The following is an 18,552-nucleotide window of genomic DNA, read 5'->3' as shown; positions in this document are numbered from 1 at the left end:
GTAGACTGTTTTGATTATTGCAGGACTATGTCATTGTTTTATTGAATACAGACGACAATATTACATTTTTTTTTCAATGATTTTTATTACCAGGTATTTACATATTTAAAACTATTGCTAATGCACAGATGTAGTAAAACGTCAAATATGTTACATTATGTCTTGCCAGAGATAACGACCCTACCATTAAGTTGATTTACACTGAGCAGCACTGGAGTCTGAACACAAGCATGGTTACATTAAGACACCGTGGAGCCGGCGCAAGATATGTACAATGTGGATAAAGGTAACATTTGGAGTAGTGGCCTATCCCATCCTTGCATAGAGGTACGTTTTCCCGACGAATATCTCGCGTCTGCTCCACGGTGTCTTAAAATAACCACGATTGCTTTCCGATCCCAGTGCAGCTCAGTGTAAACAAGCGTATACAGTATCACAAACCCAACAGGTAAAGTGAGTTATTAGTTATTCATTTTAAAACAATACATTAATTTGTATACTAACCCATGCCACACTGTTTGGATAAAACGTGTGCTCCACCCAATAACCCTAATTTCATAACTCTAGCACCAAAACAAAATATACGTTCACCCAAATGAAGACAGAATAAGAAATGACTCATACAAATGACTCATTATTCAGACCTGACAATTTGAATGACACCCACTACAACATTAAGAGAGAGCAGAAAGAACATGCAGTGTTTTGAAACAATAAAAGGCACAAATATACAGTGCAACACAGGTGAAATCCACTTGTTTGATGAATACATTTAAATGGTGTAACGAAGACAGTGTACACAGAAAAACTAACAAAGATCCATAAATTGACATACACACTCAGCGGCCAGTTTAAAGTACACCCATCTAGTACTGCTGACTGTTTTTTGTTTTTCACACCATTCTCAGTAAACCCTAGACACTCATCTCTGAAAAATCCAGGAAGCCTGCCATTTCTGAGATACTGTACACCAACGATCATACCACTCAGTCTCTTAGGTCACTTGTTTTGCCCATTCTAACATTCATTTCAATAGTAACTGAATGCCCCGATGCCTGCTTTACAGTGGGGGAAAAAAGTATTTCGTCTGCCACCAATTGTGCAAGTTCTCCCACTTAAAAAGATGAAAGGCCTGTAATTTTCATTATAGGTACACTTCAACTATGACAGACAAAATGAGAAAAATTCCAGAAAATCACATCGTAGGATTTTTTATGAATTTATTTGCAAATTGTGGAAAATATGTATTTGGTCAATAAAAAGTTTCTCAATACTTTGTTATATACCCTTTTTTGGCAATGACAGAGGTCAAATGTTTTCTGTAAGTCTTCACAAGGTTTTCACACACTGTTAATGGTATTTTGGCACATTCCTCCATGCAGATCTCCTCTAGAGGAGTGATGTTTTGGGGCTGTTGCTGGGCAACACAGACGTTCAACTCCCTCCAAAGATTTTCTATGGGTTTGAGATCTGGAGACTGGCTAGGCCACTCCAGGACCTTGACAGGCTTCTTACGAAGCCACTTCTTCATTGCCCGGCCGGTGTGTTTGGGATCATCGTCATGCTGAAAGACCCAGCCACGTTTAATCTTCAATGCCCTTGCTGATGGATCCTTTACACAGATCAGTCGTCCTGGTCCCTTTGCAGAAAAACAGCCCCAAAGCATGATGTTTCCACCCCCATGCATCACAGTAGGTATGGTGTTCTTTGGATGCAACTCAGCATTCTTTGTCCTCTTAACACGACGAGTTGAGTTTTTACAAAAAAAGTTATTTTGGTTTCATCTGACCATATGACATTCTCCCAATCTTCTTCTGGATCATCCAAATGCTCTCTAGCAAACTTCAGACGGGCCTGGACATGTAATGGCTTAAGCAGGGGGACACGTCTGGCACTGCAGGATTTGAGTCCCTGGCGGCGTAGTGTGTTACTGATGGTAGGCTTTGTTACTTTGGTCCCAGCTCTCTGCAGGTCATTCACTAGGTCCCCCCGTGTGGTTCTGGGATTTTTGCTCACCGCTCTTGTGATTATTTTGACCCCACGGGGTGAGATCTTGCGTGGAGCCCCAGATCAAGGGAGATTATCAGTGGTCTTGTATGTCTTCCATTTCCTAATAATTGCTCCCACAGACGATTTCTTCAAACCAAGCTGCTTACCTATTGCAGATTCAGTCTTCCCAGCCTGGTGCAGGTCTACAATTTTGTTTCTGGTGTCCTTTGACAGCTCTTTGGTCTTGGCCATAGTGGAGTTTGGAGTGTGACTGTTTGAGGTTGTGGACAGGTGTCTTTTATACTGATAACAAGTTCAAACAGGTGCCATTAATACAGGCAACAAGTGGAGGACAGAGGAGCCTCTTAAAGAAGAAGTTACAGGTCTGTGAGAGCCAGAAATCTTGCTTGTTTGTAGGTGACCAAATACTTATTTTCCACCATAATTTGCAAATAAATTAATAAAAAATCCTACAATGTGATTTTCTGGATTTTTTTTCTCATTTTGTCTGTCATAGTTTTAGTGTACCTATGATGAAAATTACAGGCCTCATATTTTTTAAGTGGGAGAACTTGCACAATTGTTGGCTGACTAAATACTTTTTTGCCCCACTGTATATAGCAAGCCACGGCCAGGTGACTCACTGTCTATAGGTGCAAAATATTTTTGTGAACGGGGTGGTGTACCTAATAGCATGGATTTACCCAGTTTATGTTTACAACAGAGTAAATATGATGATACTGGCCAAGAAATCCATTACACAGTCATATTTCTAAGTTATTTGAAGTTCAAGGCAAAGCTGTGAACTCAGAAAACTTTATCAAGTGTAAGGGATGTGAAACGCAAGCTTAGTTAGCGGTTGTGTTTCAATCGGTGACGTCACTTGCTCTGAGACCTTGAAGTAGTGGTTCCCCTTGCTCTGCAAGGGCCGCGGCTTTTGTGGAGCGATGGGTAACGATGCTTCGTGGGTGACTGTTGTTGATGTGTGCAGAGGGTCCCTGGTTCGCATCAAGCACAGTTGTCAGTTAACAAACTATACACTTTTTGAGAGTCTCTGACCCTTTCTTATAGAGTGAGAGATCAACAACATGGACAATGTCCAAAAAGGACACAAAACACAGCTAAATTGCTATAGTTATAAAATAAATGTACATTAAAAACATTTGGAAAAACAGAGTAGTAGACACACTCTTTGCCAGTGTCAAATCTCTCCCTGTGCATGCTGCATGTAGTGCATTTGCAAGTCTAACTCCCGGGGTAGAGAGCAGCCACAGATCATGCACTGGAGAAGGCGGTCTGGGGCGTAAGGCAAACGGCCCAGTTTGTGAGGAACAGGCCGTGGGGCGAGCTGAGGTAGCGACAGGGTCTGTGTCATGTGTGGCCTCTCACTCATGACAGCCTGTGGCGTGAAGAAAATGTTTGGGTGTGGAGGCCTTGGTAGAGAGCCGACTGCTACAGAGTGAAGAGGGTGTGAGCCAGGCAAACTAAGAGGAGGGAGCGGAGGGAGAGGAGAGAAGAAAGGAGAGGTCTGATTTATGATGATTTGAGTGCCTGTTACAATTGGCTGCTGCTGCGGGCCAGATGGAGTGGTTTGGAAACCCCACACAGTGGGTCCCACCCCATGAGTGAAACGTTGTGGGTCATATTGAATGGAGATGGGAACATTCTGAGTGGATGTGGGTACATTGGTCCAGCTGGAGGATAAATGTTTTTGCTGCTGCTGCTCTAACTCCTGGCTAAGGCCTGATTTGTTTGAGGGGGATCCTTTGAAATCCCAGGGACTACCTCCAATCCCATGAGTTGGAGCGCTTGGAATTGACATGACAGAGCTGTGGCCCATCTGAGCTGAGGAGGATGTACTGAGTAGAGCTGGAGACCACTGTTTCTGCTGCTCACGCCCACTCCCAGCTTTCTCTGATGAACTAACAGTTGGGGACATTACCAGAGGTGCATTAAAGTCCCAAACTCTAGTGTCCTCTTTTCTAGGAGGTGTGGGTGATTCATTAACAGCTTTTTGCATTGGCACTGAGACACTCGACCATCTTGGTAGATTAAGCTCTTGGCCCAGCTTGTTTAATGTGCTCTGGGATGGTGGCACTGCTGGAGAGGTCCTCAGCCCACCCCACAAAGCAGCCCCATCCATGTAAATGGGGGACCCAGGGAAGTCAAGCTGAACAGAGCTCAGTGTGGGGACTGGTGGTGTAGTGGGTGTGTTACCCCAGCTCATGGGCTTCGGCTGTTGCCTGTGTTGCTCCTGCTCACTCACAGCTAATGGGCTGGGATTCTGTGGCCCGGCCACTGGTGGTGTTTTGTTACCTAAGGGCATGGTCCCTCCACTTTCTCCCGGAGGAGGGGTTTCTAGGCTCTGAGATGCACTAAGACCAGGCTGTGACGTTGTAGGTGCCTCTGCCCTGCCTGAATTCCTCTGCTGTTGTTGTGGGGGTGGCCGTGGCAGGCCATCTGAGTGCCACTGCTGGGGTTGCTGTGGTGGGGCGGGCCGGGGCTGAGCATCTGGTAACCAGGGCAGCTTTTGCTGGAGCAAGTGTCTGGCAGGCTGCCACTGCTGTTGTGGTACTAGCTGGGGCTGGAGCTGTACACCTGGTTGCTGCCACTGTAATTGCTGTTGGATCAGCGGAGACTGTAGATGATGCTGAACCTGCTGTTGGCGCAGCTGCGGATGTAGATGTGGCTGTAGCTGTAGCTGTAACTGTACTTGTTGTTGTATCAGTGGAGACTGTGGTACCTGCTGAGGCTGTATTTGTGGAGATGGCTGCTGTTGGACAGGCGCTGGTTGTCTTTCAGGATCCTGAGACGGTTGAGACTGGTTAGGCTGTGGGACAGGCCTCAGTTCTCCACCTTCCACCCGCCACTGTTGGTGGACTGGTGGAGGCCTTCTCGCAGACGTCTCCCCTGGCTGCTGCATATCCATCTGGGATGAAAACATGGGTGGCTGTGGCTGGGCCGGCCTCCTCTGCCACTCAGGACTCCTTGACATTGGGACTTGATATGGAGGTGTTTGTTGGGGCGTGTCCATACCCGATCGCCCCATTCCACCCAACCTGGGCCAGCCTGATGCCAGCCTGCCTCCGCTCCGGCCCCTGCTACCCTTGCCTCTTATCCTCATGGCCATTGGAAAAGAGTAAGGCTGACTCGACCCCTGGCGCTTTCGAGCGTGGATTTTCTGATGCACCAGCAGGCTGCCGAGCCAGGGGAACGTCTTGTGGCACTCCTGACAGCGATGGGGCCGCTCGCCTGTGTGGGTGTTCAGATGGTCCCGCAGCAGGTAGGCCAGCCCAAAGCTCTTTTCGCAGAGGTGGCACTTGTGGGGCTTTTCGCCGTTGTGTGACAGCAAATGGCGCTGAAGCTGATTCTCGTCGCTGTATCCCTTACGGCACTTTGTGCAGCGGAACGGTTTCTGTGTGTGCAGCCTCTGATGGGTTCTCATGTTCTGCAGGAAAGCAAAGTCCTTGCTGCAGTCTGGGCACTTGTATGGTTTCTCCCCGGTGTGAATGATCATGTGCTGCTGCAGATAGCTGTTGAATCTGAAGGACTTGTTGCACACCCTGCACTGGTAAGGCTTGTCCTTGGAATGAATACGCATGTGCAACGTTAACACAGAGCGGTGACGGAACGACTTGCCACAGTCTGGACACTTTAAAGGCTTACTACTCATCTCCTCCCTATGCCACCTCCCTGGGACGTTGGCAGTGTTAAGTGGAGCAGATCTCCCTACTTCAAGTCCATTACCCTGCCTCTCTACCCTGACCCGGGCAGACGTGTGAGTTGTCAGGTGGGCCATCATATTAGACTGGTCAGAGTAGGTGGCAGGACAGTGTGGACAGGTGTAACGGTCTGTTTCCCAGTCTTTACACGCCCCGTTCTCCATCCTCTCATGCTCCGCTTCATGGATCAGCATGTGAGCCCTCAGGTCAGCTGGTGAAGGAAAGTTCTGAGGACAGAGGGGACAGTTGAATATACGTTTTGGCTCCAACCCGTGGTTTGTGTTCTCCTTGTCTAGTCCCCCGACTGTCTCGTGGCATGACACGTGAGCCTGTAGACTGCCCTGGTCGGGGAAAGTGAGGGGGCAAAGAGAGCAGGCGTGAGGGTGCCGTCTATGCTGGCGGCAGTGCGCCTTCATGTTCTGGGCTAAGGCAAACGTTTTGCCACAGTCTGGGCAGCGGAAGGGTTTCTGGCCTGTGTGAAGGTATTGGTGCTGTTGCAGGAGGCTGGAATACTTGAAGTGCTTCCCACAGATGTTGCACCGGTGGGGGCCTTGTGTGTCCTCTTTGTGCTTACGACGGTGGTCCTCCATGACAGAGCGGTGCCTGAACACCATGCCACACTCGGGGCACGCGTAGGGCTTGAGGGAGGCATGGGAGCCCTGGTGGTCACGCAGGGAAAATATGTCAGAGAAGCTCTTGTGGCACTCCTGGCAGCGGAAGGGGTGGGAGCTCAGGGAGTGGGTCTGCATGTGGCTGGTGATGGAGATCTTCATGCGGAACTCTTTGCGGCACAGGGGGCAGCGGTACGCCTTATCCGGGGCACAGTCGCAGGTGTGGAGCCTCAGTTTGCTCAGTGATGGGAAAGTCTCTTCACAGTGGTCACACTGGAAGCCAGGCCTCTCCTCCCTGTGGACGCCCTGTGGGCTCCCTGTGGACTCCCTGTGGGCTCCCTGTGGGCTCCTTCTCCTCTTCCGCTCCACAGGCTCTTCAACCTTCTGTTGGTGCTCACTGCGGTGCTTGATGAGGCTGCTGCGGTGGTGGAAGGTAAGGCCACACTCCTTACAGGTGAGTGAGGCCAGTTCATCCTGGTGAGCGTGAAAGTGGCGATGGAGGTTGAATGTCTCCCGACGGGTGAACCTCTTCCCACAGTCTTTGCACTCCAAACTACATTGCCTCCGTTTCACTGTTTGGTCCTGTTCTCCTCCTTCTTCCTCTTCTTCTTCTTCTTCCTCTTCCTCCTCCTCCGCCCCCTTTCCTCCATTACAATCTTGTTCTTCACCTGTGTCTTTTGATATATCCATCTCCTCGTCAGAATGTGATTTTTCCTTTTCCACATCCTCTGCATCTGAGATATCTTCAGTAATCTTATCCTGCTGCACCTCATGAGTCATCCCCATCTTACCATTACGAACTGTAAATACAAAGTAATACAACATTGCCATTGTGAAGCGTTCATGAGTAAGCATGAATACAAACGCTTTGAGACTAAATATGAAAACAGGCCTACTACACAAATCAATCTCCACACAAATATCATGAATAAAGGAATTTGACGACGAAGGGTAATGTCAGTGTACTATTTTGAGTCGCCTGCATGATCAATATCCTATTGGATAAACGGTTGGCCAATAACAAAGCTAGCTCATTAAGTGCATGAGACAACTAGCTAGCATCTTTGCAATTAAAGTGAGCATGAGCACATTTACAGTCAATGCTGCATCCTGCATGTTTCCAGGGATACCCGGTAGATTTCAGTCTGTTTATGCACACGACTGTTTTCCAAAATAGATAAGACGAAACTTAGATAGCTAATATTGATAAGGCAGGCTATTCGAAGAAAGAAACATAGTCAACGCTAGCTAGCAAACAAACTTACCGTCGTTTCCATTCTCTTTTGCATCCGTGCAGTCTTCCTCGTCCTCCGTCTCAGACCAATCGAAATGCCGCTGCTTGTTGAAGGAAACGTCGGTGTTGTGGGTCTTTTCTTCAGAAGATGTTAAATATACCAACTCATTACATATCTCTGATCTATCATTAGCTCGAAGCGCAATGCTACTTTCAGTCTGGCTAGCAAGCCCATCGGTAACAATACTAGATTCTCTATTTTCATTTGAGTCCTTGGGAATTCTGTCTAATTCAACAGCAAAAGTGTTATCGAGGTCTCTCGATTTATAGTCAGATGTTTCGCATTTCTGTGCTGCACCCCCCGGGTCCCCCAGCTCATCGTTGGGGTCGCCCTGGCGTCTCTCTGACGAATTCACAGCAGCCATGTTTTACCCATGTAGCACTCCTCCAAAGATGGTTCTCTATGACCCCTCTTCCTCAACGTGAAGGCAGAAGGCGAAACGAATTGTATATTATGTTACTGGCCGCTAGAGTGTGATGGTGTGAAGTGAAAGGTCTTCGCCTGCCCTGCATTCTGCTATGTTTATCCACTTCAGATTGTCATGAGTATTGAAACGAATGCAATGCATTTTACGTTTATCCATGAGCATTCACTCACATCAGTCAACAGATTGCACCACCGGCACTTGTCTTAATAAAGAGCTATTGAAGAGCTGCGGCGAGATATAGTTCAGGGTTGCCTTTATTAATCTTTAGTCAATACATGTCTCAGAACAGAGTCAGACCCTTCAACTATATTTAGGTGTATAAATTGTGCAAAATGGTACACAAATGCTTAATTTGTTTACAGATCCCTTGCATTTTATTGTCTACATAATCAGAAACTGCATGCAAGATAACATCATACTTGTAGATAATGCTTAATAAATTGATAACATCACGAGAAACAAATAATGAAAATCTGAAGCAAAATACATACTGATGCAGATTTTCATTTCAGAGCTATGTAGGGAAACATTTCCATATCTTAAACAGTATAGTCCAAATATAATGATTTATCATCACGTCATCATGTTAAATACACATTGTATAATACTTTTTTCTAAGATTTGCATGTGTATGTCCAGCCTGTCACACAATGCATGTTTAATATGTATCATACAACTGGACGAGCATTGGTATATTACATTGCAATGGTAATTTACTAATATGCTCTAATGATAGATTGCTGCAGACTCCAAAGTGCTTTCTGTAAATGAAATGCTGATTGTCTATCTACAAGATTTGGGCAAAACAGAAATGTCTTGGTTCTATTGAAGCAACTTCCAACCAATACATTATGCTAATATATGTGGATGAGGGCTGAACCTTCAATTAGCCTACTGTGTTTAGTTTGAATAATATATACAGTGCATTCGGAAAGTATTCAGACCCCTTGACTTTTTGCACATTTTTGTTTCGTTACAGCCGTATTCTAAAATGTATGAAATCGTTTTTTTCTTCCATCAATCTACACACAATACCCCATAATGACAAAGCAAAAAAATATTATTTTTTTAGAAATGTTTGCAAAAGTATTAAAAATAAAATACAGAAATATCACACTTACATAAGTATTCAGACACTTTACTCAGTACAGAGCACACTCAACTTACTTTGTTGAAATACCATTGGTCGCAATTACAGCCTCACGTATTTTTGGGTATGACGCTACAAGCTTGGCACACTTATATTTGGGGAGCTTCTCCCATTGGATGGGGAGCATCACTGCACAGCTATTTTCAGGTCTCTCCAGAGATGTTCGATCAGGTTCAATTCTGGGCTCTGGCTGGGCCACTCAAGGACATTCAGAGACTTGTCCCGAAGCCACTCCTGCATTGTTTTGGCTGAGTGCTTAGAGTTATTGTCCCTTTGAAAGGTAAACCTTCACCCCAATCGGAGGTCCAGAGCACTCTGGAGCAGGTTTTCATCAAGGATTTCTCTGTACTTTGATCTGTTCATCTTTCCCTCGATCCTGACTAGTCTCCCTGCCACTGAAAAACATCCCAACAGCATGATGCAGCCACCACCATGCTTCACCGTAGGGATGGTGCCAGGTTTCCTCCAGACGTGACGCTCGGCATTCATACCAAAGAGCTCAATCTTGGTTTCATCAGACCAGAGAATCTTGTTTCTCGTGGTCAGAGTCCTTTCAGGTGCCTTTTGGCAAACTCCAAGCAGGCCGTTATGTGCCTTTTACTGAGGAATGGCTTCCATCTGGTCACTCTACCATAAACGCCTGATTGGTAGAGGGCTGCAGAGATGGTTGTCCTTCTGGAAGGTTCTCCCATCTCCACAGAGGAACTCTATCAGAGTGACCATCGGGTTCTTGGTCACCTCCATGACCAAGGCCCTTCTCCTATTGCTCAGTTTAGCCGGGAGGCCAGCTCTAGGAAGATTTTGGTGGTTCCAAACTTCTTCCACTTAAGAATGATAGAGGCCACTGTGTTCTTAGGGACCTTCAATGCTGCATAAATATTTTGGTACCCTTCCCCAGATCTGTCTCGGAGCTCTACAGACAATTCCTTTGACCTCATGGCTTGGTTTTTGCTCTGACATGCACTGTCAACTGTGGGACCTTAATTTACCACAGTGGCCTCAAATCAAGTTGTAGAAACATCTCAAGGATGATCAATGGAAAAAGGATGCACCTGATATCAATTTCAGTCTCATAGCAAAGGGTCTGAATATTTATGTAAATAAGTTATTTCAGTTCATTTAAAAAAAAAAATGCAAACATTTCTAAAAACCTGTTTTTGCTTTGTCATTATGGGGTATTGTGTGTAGATTGATGAGGAACAACAGTAATCGAATACATTTTAGAATAAGGCTGTAACGTAACAAAATGTGGAAAAAGTCAAGGGGTCTGAATACTTCCAACACTCTACATAACAAATGTGCTAAAGAAACAACTTTTTCGACTTTGGTTGAAATTAAAGGGACACAATTATTTCAAATCAGCTTGTATTAGAGAAAATAAATAAAGTACATTAAAGCTTATTTTCATCTTTATCTAACGCCTTCTTCTTCGTCTATGGTCAACAATTCTCCCCCGCCTTGGCCGTTGGACGGTTCCATTAATGACTGCGGGTGGATCTGGATGGGTGGTACCATCAAGAATATCTGGGGGTGGTGGTACAGTGGCAACTGCTAAAGTTGGTTGATTACTTGGACTCTGGGGGTGCTGCTGTGGTTGCTGTGGTAGCAGTTGTATCTGTTGTTGTTGCTGCACCAGTTGGGGTTGCTGTAGTAACAGTTGTTGCTGTTGTGGTTGTATCTGTTGTTGTTGCTGCACCAGTTGGGGTTGCTGTATCTGTTGTTGCTGCTGCGGCTGCTGCCGAATTGGTTGTTGAGGCTGTGGTTGCTGCTGCTGTAACTGTTGTGGTTGCTGCATTATTGACTGTTGTGGCTGTTGTTTTTGGGAATGATGTGGCTGCTGCTGTGGTGGTTGTTGCTGCTGCTGTACCTCTAGGACTCCCAGCAACCTTTGCAGGAGAACATTGTTTTGCTGTAGGCTAGTTGCCAGTGCCTCTTGAGAGGCTACTAATGTTCTCATATCACGTCTGAATCCCTCCCCAAACTCCCGAAGACTCTGCTCCACCCGATCCCCCAGCTGCAGAGCTGCCTCCCCCACGCCGCGGAGCTCGTCCTCCAGCCATAAGCCGCGAGGAGGGGCCTCCAATGGTCCCTGCTGGGCCCCTAGTGATGGCTGGGGACTAGGCTGAGGGGTCCCATTGAGGAAAGGGGCGCTGTAGAGGGGAGAGGGAGGCAGCCAGCGTTCCGAGTTAGGGGGAGGTCCTATCCCCAGTCCCAGTCCTAAACCCAGCTTTTCCTCCATACTGCTCTCTGCCCCCTCGCATTCCGCCTCTCCCACCTCCCCTTCCCGCTCACCACTATCCTCATCCTTCTCAAAGCCATCCCTCTCCAACCCTTCACCTCCACCCACTGCAGTAAACAAGAGGACATAGTAGAAAGCAGTGGTTAAAAAGTGCAGTTTTTATATGTATTATCTGAATGTTCCTACAAGTCTTGAATCTAAGACTTTACCTCATTGTTAGTGTTCAGATTTACCTGGTTCTGTATCAGTGAAGCATGTGGAACTGGCCTTCCCTCTGGTGCTTTGCTTCTGTCTGGCCTGGTGAAGCCTGGGGCTTGCCTGAGCTGACCGTCCCAGCATGGAAGCCCCTCTGTTGGATGGCAGGTAACAAGTGCGGTGCCTAGCGTCTGCCAGCCTGCCTCCATTGCGTCTCTTCAGGTCGTCCCAGCGCTTCTTGACCTCGCGGAGGGTGCGAGGGACTCTGGACACAGCGTTGACCCGCTCCAGGATCCCTGCCCAGATCCTCTCTCTCTCCCTGCGCCGGAGCCTCCCAGCAGGACCAAAAAGCTCTCCCTCACACCGCGTCACCTCAGAAACCAGCACCTCCAGCTCTGCACCGCTAAAACGACTCTTCCTCTTTCCTGCACCCCCTGCTGTCAACACAGAGGACAAACCTCTGTCTACAGAAAGACAGAGTTGATCTAAAGGTGTTTACTATGTGTCATATGAGGTGAAACATAAAAATGTAATAGTTAAAACATATTTATCATAACAGTACAGAGCACCACTGCAAGCATCAATTGAACAGTAGACATGCGTTTAATAGCTAAAAGTTGGCTAAAGCTTACGCTGTTCCATGGATAGGAGGTCATCTGAGGACATGCCAGGGGTCATGATGTTAGGATGCACCACCACCACGTTGAAGGGGAGTCCACCAGGAAGCCCGCTGCTTTGGTCACAGCTGCCTTCCGAGTCCTCATCCTCCCTGGGAAAGCCGTCCTCTGAGACGCCTCCTCCGAAGGGTCCCTCCGGAGACTCCACTTTGATGTGCATGGGAGGCGAGTGCTCGTACAGCAAACCCCCCTCCTCGTAGTACTCAGTCATGAGTCAGGCCTGGTTTACAGACGGACCAACTGACAGTTCCATTCACACAGCGACAGATGGCTGGCCGTACCACACCATTGTTGGGGACGTGAGCAATATCTACCTGACAACTAACTACTCTTTCAGTGAGGGCAGCATAAGGCATATGTTCACAGGATACGACTAAGTGACACATAAAAAAATAGGGGCGCTAGGAGAGCATCATGTGCAGGGACGCACTGAGATCAACATTCACTATAATGTGCATTCGTTTGCATACGATATTATTCATTCATACCAGGTAGCCTACAGCTAAAGTCCTGGAGCAGACGTTCATCAACTGCAAAATATGGCAAAGAGAGACATGCACTCTCTCTGAAAACTAGAATTTAAATTCCTTTATATTAGTGCAAAAACAACTATATGAAAGTACCCATCAACAGAGATATGCAAAAGTGCAGAAACACTTGAGTAAATAGAGGATCCAGGGAATTCTACAAAAGAGAGAAATATAATACATGTTACCAAAGAGTTAAACAAATGACAAATAATTTACAACATAAGTTTCAACTTGATGATGATTTCTAGCACCTTTATAATTGTATTTTTGTCGCAGCGATGCGCATTTTTTTCTGCACCACATCCGCAATGGTTGCGCATTCCGCATATATTACTGGTGATGCTGATATAGCACTGCGCTTCAAGTTAGCTAGCTTTAATCTCGAAAACGTCAATACACTTAGTGGGATAAAATCTTATTTTACTCACCCCACGATTATAAGACAAAACAAAGGCACATTTGATGCAGTTGTCCTAAACGTAACCCTCCCATCAAGCTTGAAATTGTACACAAACCGTAGAGCGTCGCTGAATATTGACGTCACCATTCCACTGTCACATGTTCCCAGCGCTAGTTTAAGGGAATAGGAATGTGAGGCATTTGCTATAAGGGAAGAACAATATGTATGTCAGGAGAAGTGCAGTATTATCATAAGGAGACGAATACTTTGAATGCGGAGGAGGGATGGAGGGCAGAGGAGGTCTAAAAGAGGGAGATAGGGAGGGAGGACGGAAGAGGATGAGCTTGAGTCGGTTAAACATGACGGGAAAAGGGAGATGGTTTGTTAAATAAGAATGTTAGAAAGTGCAAGCAGAGCCATCTTAAGACAGGAGGAGAAAGGGAAGTTAATGAGGTCGAAGCATCGGAGGTGGTAGGTGTGGTGAAGTTCTCAGGGCCTAGGGTCAGATTAAAGATGAGTCTGTGATTGTAGGAGTGACATGTTTGTTAAAAATGGACCCTTGCTTTATGGGTGATCCATTTGTGGTTTCAGGGTGGGTGAAAACAGTTTGGTGCTGTGGAATCGGTAAGGGTAACCATAAGTGGTCTGTGATAATTGTTTGTGTTTCTGCTGGTCAGAGGGAGAAGGCTCTCCACATTAAGTGAATGGAGGCAAGAAATGTGAATTGTTTTGCTCTCAATGAAGGGGTGCCATTGAAAGGAGTGATTTACTGGGGTAGCAGTAAATGTAAAAGTTGACCAACTGAAGGGGAAGATTCCCAGTTTTTGTGAAGGTTGTCGTTTGGTGTGACGCAGACAGGGTGGCGGGAGTGGTGAAACAGAAGTCATTGTCTGTTCTTTTGAGTTTTGATGCTGTCTTTGCCCGACAGGGATGTCAGGATACATTATCCTGTACGAGCTTTTGGGCCGAATGCATTACTTTATTACAGGTGTCAAGCTCATGTGGCAGCAGTGTGTAGGAGGAAGGTTCCTAGGTGTGAAGTGTGCAGAAGGGCATGTGACAAAGGAATGTGTAGTATTGTGGAAAGTAGCGGTATGTGTTCATTCTAGTGGCGTCTATGGGGCTGGGGATTAGAAATGTCCCATGTGAGAGGCAGGTTGAGGTTTCCAGGGTTAGAGTCGTGCAGAAGTTATCATATGCTGAGGCAGTGTGGAAGATGGGTCAAGGGGAGGGATCCTGAGTGGAGTGGTGTGAGTAGTAGATCTGTACCAGTACAGAGGGATAGGCCAGCAAGTGATGTTTCAGTAAGATTGCTATAAAATGCTACAAATCCAATGGTTATCAACTGTACTGCAGGGATGGAACGTAAGTCACAGAAAATTGAGGTAGTGGTGGCAGCTGCAGAGAGGTATTCGGGTGTGCAAGACTTGACATCAGAGTTACAGGGTGTGTTAAGTGGTGTCCCATCCTTTCAGGTTGTTGGCCTGAGGTAGGACTAAATAGATTTAAATTGTGGAGTATGGTGGTGGTATTTGAGTGTAGTGTTAGATGGTAGGGTATTTTATTTGTTTTTCAAGAAAAGTATAAGGGAGTTGGACTCCAGTATAGTAAGAGGCAGTAATGCAACATTGTTTTGGATGCCAACCTCGTTAAACCTCATCAAAGAGGCATTTGCCATTTGAAGTTCACCAATTTAAGTCAGCAGACAAACGAACACAAACCTTTATTCATTAACTGTCTTAGCTGAATAGTGAAACATTTGGGTTAATTGTATGCATATTGTCAAAATATCAAAATATTCTACTAAATTAACAAAAAATTCTGCACTTTATTCAACCAGGTAGGCCAGTTGAGAACAAGTTCTCATTTACAACTGCGACCTGGCCAAGATAAAGCAAAGCAGTGAGACAAAACAACAGTTACACATGGGATAAACAAAAGTACAGTCAATAACACAATAGAAAAATCTATATACAGTGTGTGCAAATGTAGTAAGATTAGGGACGTAAGGCAATTAATAGGCCATAGTGGCAGCTGAAAATACTAAATTTGGGTAAGTTCCATTAACCTATGAAGCGATGAACAAAAGTATTTTCTACTCATGTCTATTGCAGTTGCAAGTTCACAAGTCATCATATTTCCACTGACAGAAGTTCATTCACATGTCATCAAGTTTCCAGGAAACAGCTTACCAGCTAACTGCATTTTAGCATGGAGAGGAAACAGATAGGACAGTGGACAATCAGCATTGAACCGATTTAGCTGTTGTCTGCAACTCTTGCTTTACAAGTTACACATAATAAGCACGAGCCAGATACCTGTTTCACACCTTCCTAAAAGCACATATTGCACTTTAAAAGAATGAATAAGTCAACGATGGTGGTTATTTTCTCATACCAGTTATGTGTTTCTGTCTTAGAGAATGTCTCTTCCAGTCAAAATCAATTAGTTGGAAGACTTGGTGCTGCTGATCCAGGAGTTGTAGACACCCGGCTTGTTCCTCTTGGCACAGCTGTAACCCCAGGACACAGCACCCTGCAGCTGCCCGCCACCGGCGTCTCCCTGACAGAATGAAGATGGGGCAAGAGAAAGGTGGTTAGACGTGCATCTTTCAATATTGGTTGATGCTGGTTAATCACAACAGATGAGAGCTTTTAACAAATCATATGAAAAGGACAACAGTAGAACGGTGTGCTATGAATTCAACTCTGTGTACCTGGCAAGAGTCCTTGCCTCCCTCCATGAATCCAGTGCAGAACATGTTGGAGGTGATCTGTCCAGGGTCGGTGCTATTGCAGCTGCTGCTGCTCAGCATGGGGAGCTCCAGGCAGAACAGTGGGTTGGGGTAGAAGGCTAGTATATCAAACATTCTCCCTTTGGTTCTGACTGGTCAGTGATATAATTTGTAATTGGTTTGATAAACAACAAATACCAAAAGTATTTATGGGCATATTGTTGATGCTACTCACAGCCTCTGCTGGGTAGGTTGCCCCAGCCAGCAGGTGCCAGAGCTTGTTCAGCTTCACGTCATTGTCCAGTTTGCGGCTGTTGTAACTGGGGTGCATGATGACCTTCACTGAGTTGAACAGCTCAGTGGCAATGTTGTGTGGTCACCTAGACACACCTGAATGTGGCTGGGGAGAGAGGGTTAATCAGATGAACAAATACAGTTATGTCGAACATACTGTAGATGGCTTTGGTAAATGTTTTTGAAAAAAGTTTAATCAGTACTTACGACTTGTAGCAGTGAGCAGCAGACACCACCCATGTGCTGGAGATCAGGGAGCCACCACAGAAATGGTAGCCAGACTGCAGTGATGCCTGGTAGGTTGCAGTTATTTCTGCAATCATACCCTCCAACAATCTTGTCATCCTCATTGTCAAATGGGGGCAGCGACTGAAATACAGACAGAAAGAATCAGTGTCAAATTGCATGGAAATACAACTCATGCAAACAGAACGGTACCCGTGTTCAGTAAATATTCACTATTCAGAGTATTATCACAGGATGGACACCAATACGAACTTAAACAATTTCTCTCAACGAGTAAAGCAAGGACTTACATGCAACAGCAAACAGAGCCAGGAGAATAAGGTACTTCATGATTGTGTTTTTTAGCTGCAACACCGGACTCAATCACGAAGACAAACTTGTTATATACCCACTTCACCAGCCACGTTATCTGATCTTCTCAAGGATTTGCACTTCTGTGAACAGTAGGCCTATATTTGACACTCAGACGTTACTCTACCTGGGAAAGAATTATGTCCATCTGAAGTGACACAAGCATCAGCATTTTTCTTATTCTTATTTTCATACACACAACTTAAGTGGCAGCTTAGTTGAATATTTTCTAACACTTTTAACAATTGCATGGCGGGTGGTACTGTTGTTATTTCCTGTCTCACTGTTGTCTTCCTGTTGCCTAGGGACTTAACTCCAGCACAGTGAGTACAGTGCAGTCACAGAGACACATTAGAATACAGTGTATGTTATAGTTGAATTGGAATGACAGAGGAAAATAACATGATTTCTGAGTGTATCATTGACAGCACAAAATGCATTAAAAGGGTGGAACGAGACTGTGGTGATTCTGATGAGTGGACTACGGTCCTATTTGTCAGTGCAGAGACCCTGAAAGGACATGATTCTGGTACCAAGACAGAAGACACCACACCAAGGAGTAGACCTGGAGACAGTAACTACGGCTCTGAGGGCTCAAAGGGGAGATGTTCCAGAGTTGCTGCAGCGTGTCTGGGCCTGCTGTGCCTTCTACTACTGGCTGGGAACATGGTGCTGTTTGTCTACTATAATGGAGTCACTGTCCGTTTGGTTGTTAGTTTATAGAACCAGCAACAACAACCTGACTGAACAGAGAGACGAGCTACAGGTCCAAAACAAAAACCTGGATAAAGAAAAGGCAGATCTAAAGAGAAGGTACAATATGCTGAATCAAACCTGCCTTGAAGTATGGAAGAAGTTTGGTTCCAGTTTGTACTACATCTCTGACTGGACTGAATCCTGGGATGAGAGCAGACAGGACTGTCTAAAGAGAGGAGCAGACCTGGTGATCATAAACAACAGAGCAGAACAGGAATTCATCTGTACAATTAAAAGGTTTTTCTGGATTGGTCTGACTGACAGAGAGACAAAGGGGACTTGGAAATGGGTGGACGGGACACTAATAATCACAGGGTTCTGGTCTCCTGGTGAGCCAAATGGTGTCTCTATCGACTCTACTGAGGACTGTGCTGAGGTTAACACCTTCAATGACCCAGAGAAAAACTGGAATGATCTCAGGTGTAGTGAACGGCGGCACTGGATTTGCGAGAAATTGGCTGATCAGTAGCTCAACTTGGTACAAGCTTCAGATAAACATGCACAAACACACCCACATGTCACACACCACCTGTAAGACTGAAACAATTCCCCATGACATCATAATCTCACTGAGCAAACAGTACCAACTGTTCTTGTCCAGACTAAACATCTATTCTATTTGTGTTCACATTGTACCAAACATATTAGCCTTATGTTTATTTTTGTCATATCTGAAATGTTTTCCTGTAATATACCAAGAAAAATCCTAATAGAGCATTACATTATTTTATTTCATTTAAATACATTCTTGTGACAATCTAAAAAATAATTTCCTCTCCCTGAATATTGAAAAGAAAGCCTTTCATCAATTTTTATGCAATGAAATATATTCTGAAAATGTCCAAATTATGAGTGACATTCTGCTGTATTTGTAACACCATCTATACTGTACAGCATCTATAGGTATTTCTGAGGTCAATAAAACATGTTATCATT

At 45.4% G+C, this 18,552-nt stretch overlaps 2 protein-coding genes and 2 pseudogenes across 5 annotated transcripts; 1 reads left to right on the top strand and 3 right to left on the bottom strand.

Moving 5' to 3' along the window:
* Positions 1-52: 52 nt before the first annotated feature.
* LOC118364089 (zinc finger protein 628-like) lies at positions 53-8,044 on the bottom strand. Its single transcript, XM_035745327.2, has 2 exons — positions 7,588-8,044; positions 53-7,122 (listed from the first exon to the last, which is right to left on the bottom strand). Exons 1-2 carry the CDS (start codon positions 7,979-7,981, stop codon positions 3,191-3,193), a joined length of 4,326 nt encoding a protein of 1,441 aa, XP_035601220.2. The 5' UTR covers positions 7,982-8,044; the 3' UTR covers positions 53-3,190.
* A 236-nt stretch (positions 8,045-8,280) lies between these two features.
* Positions 8,281-14,800, bottom strand: LOC118364611 (uncharacterized). Of its 4 annotated transcripts, none has more exons than XM_035746302.2 (4): positions 13,087-14,800; positions 12,261-12,989; positions 11,667-12,092; positions 8,281-11,540 (listed from the first exon to the last, which is right to left on the bottom strand). In XM_035746302.2, exons 2-4 carry the CDS (start codon positions 12,514-12,516, stop codon positions 10,609-10,611), a joined length of 1,614 nt encoding a protein of 537 aa, XP_035602195.2. In that variant the 5' UTR covers positions 12,517-12,989; positions 13,087-14,800; the 3' UTR covers positions 8,281-10,608. The 4 variants fall into 4 exon arrangements, with proteins under 4 accessions (XP_035602195.2, XP_035602194.2, XP_052345925.1 ...); XM_035746301.2 differs by having other exon boundaries at positions 13,264-14,800; XM_052489965.1 differs by having other exon boundaries at positions 11,667-12,065; positions 13,264-14,800.
* Positions 14,801-14,939: 139 nt separating this feature from the next.
* On the bottom strand, positions 14,940-17,400 carry LOC118364612 (trypsin-3-like; annotated as a pseudogene).
* LOC127914326 (CD209 antigen-like protein C) lies at positions 17,245-18,293 on the top strand (annotated as a pseudogene).
* The last annotated feature ends 259 nt before the right edge of the window (positions 18,294-18,552 follow it).

Source organism: Oncorhynchus keta, chromosome 31 (genome assembly GCF_023373465.1).
Source record: "Oncorhynchus keta strain PuntledgeMale-10-30-2019 chromosome 31, Oket_V2, whole genome shotgun sequence".
Classification (NCBI taxonomy): Eukaryota; Metazoa; Chordata; class Actinopteri; order Salmoniformes; family Salmonidae; genus Oncorhynchus; species Oncorhynchus keta.
Note: the sequence above shows the minus strand (reverse complement) of the source record. Positions and strands in the feature narration are given on the sequence as shown.

Coding starts and splice junctions, on each gene's coding strand:
- LOC118364089 (XM_035745327.2), bottom strand. CDS start 7,981: ATGGCTGCTGTGAATTCGTCAGAGAGACGCCAGGGCGACCCCAACGAT. Junction 7,123..7,587: donor AAAAGAGAATGGAAACGACG/GTAAGTTTGTTT, acceptor TTGTATTTACAG/TTCGTAATGGTAAGATGGGG.
- LOC118364611 (XM_035746302.2), bottom strand. CDS start 12,516: ATGACTGAGTACTACGAGGAGGGGGGTTTGCTGTACGAGCACTCGCCT. Junction 12,093..12,260: donor CCTCCTATCCATGGAACAGC/GTAAGCTTTAGC, acceptor GTCTTTCTGTAG/ACAGAGGTTTGTCCTCTGTG. Junction 11,541..11,666: donor CTTCACTGATACAGAACCAG/GTAAATCTGAAC, acceptor TGTTTACTGCAG/TGGGTGGAGGTGAAGGGTTG.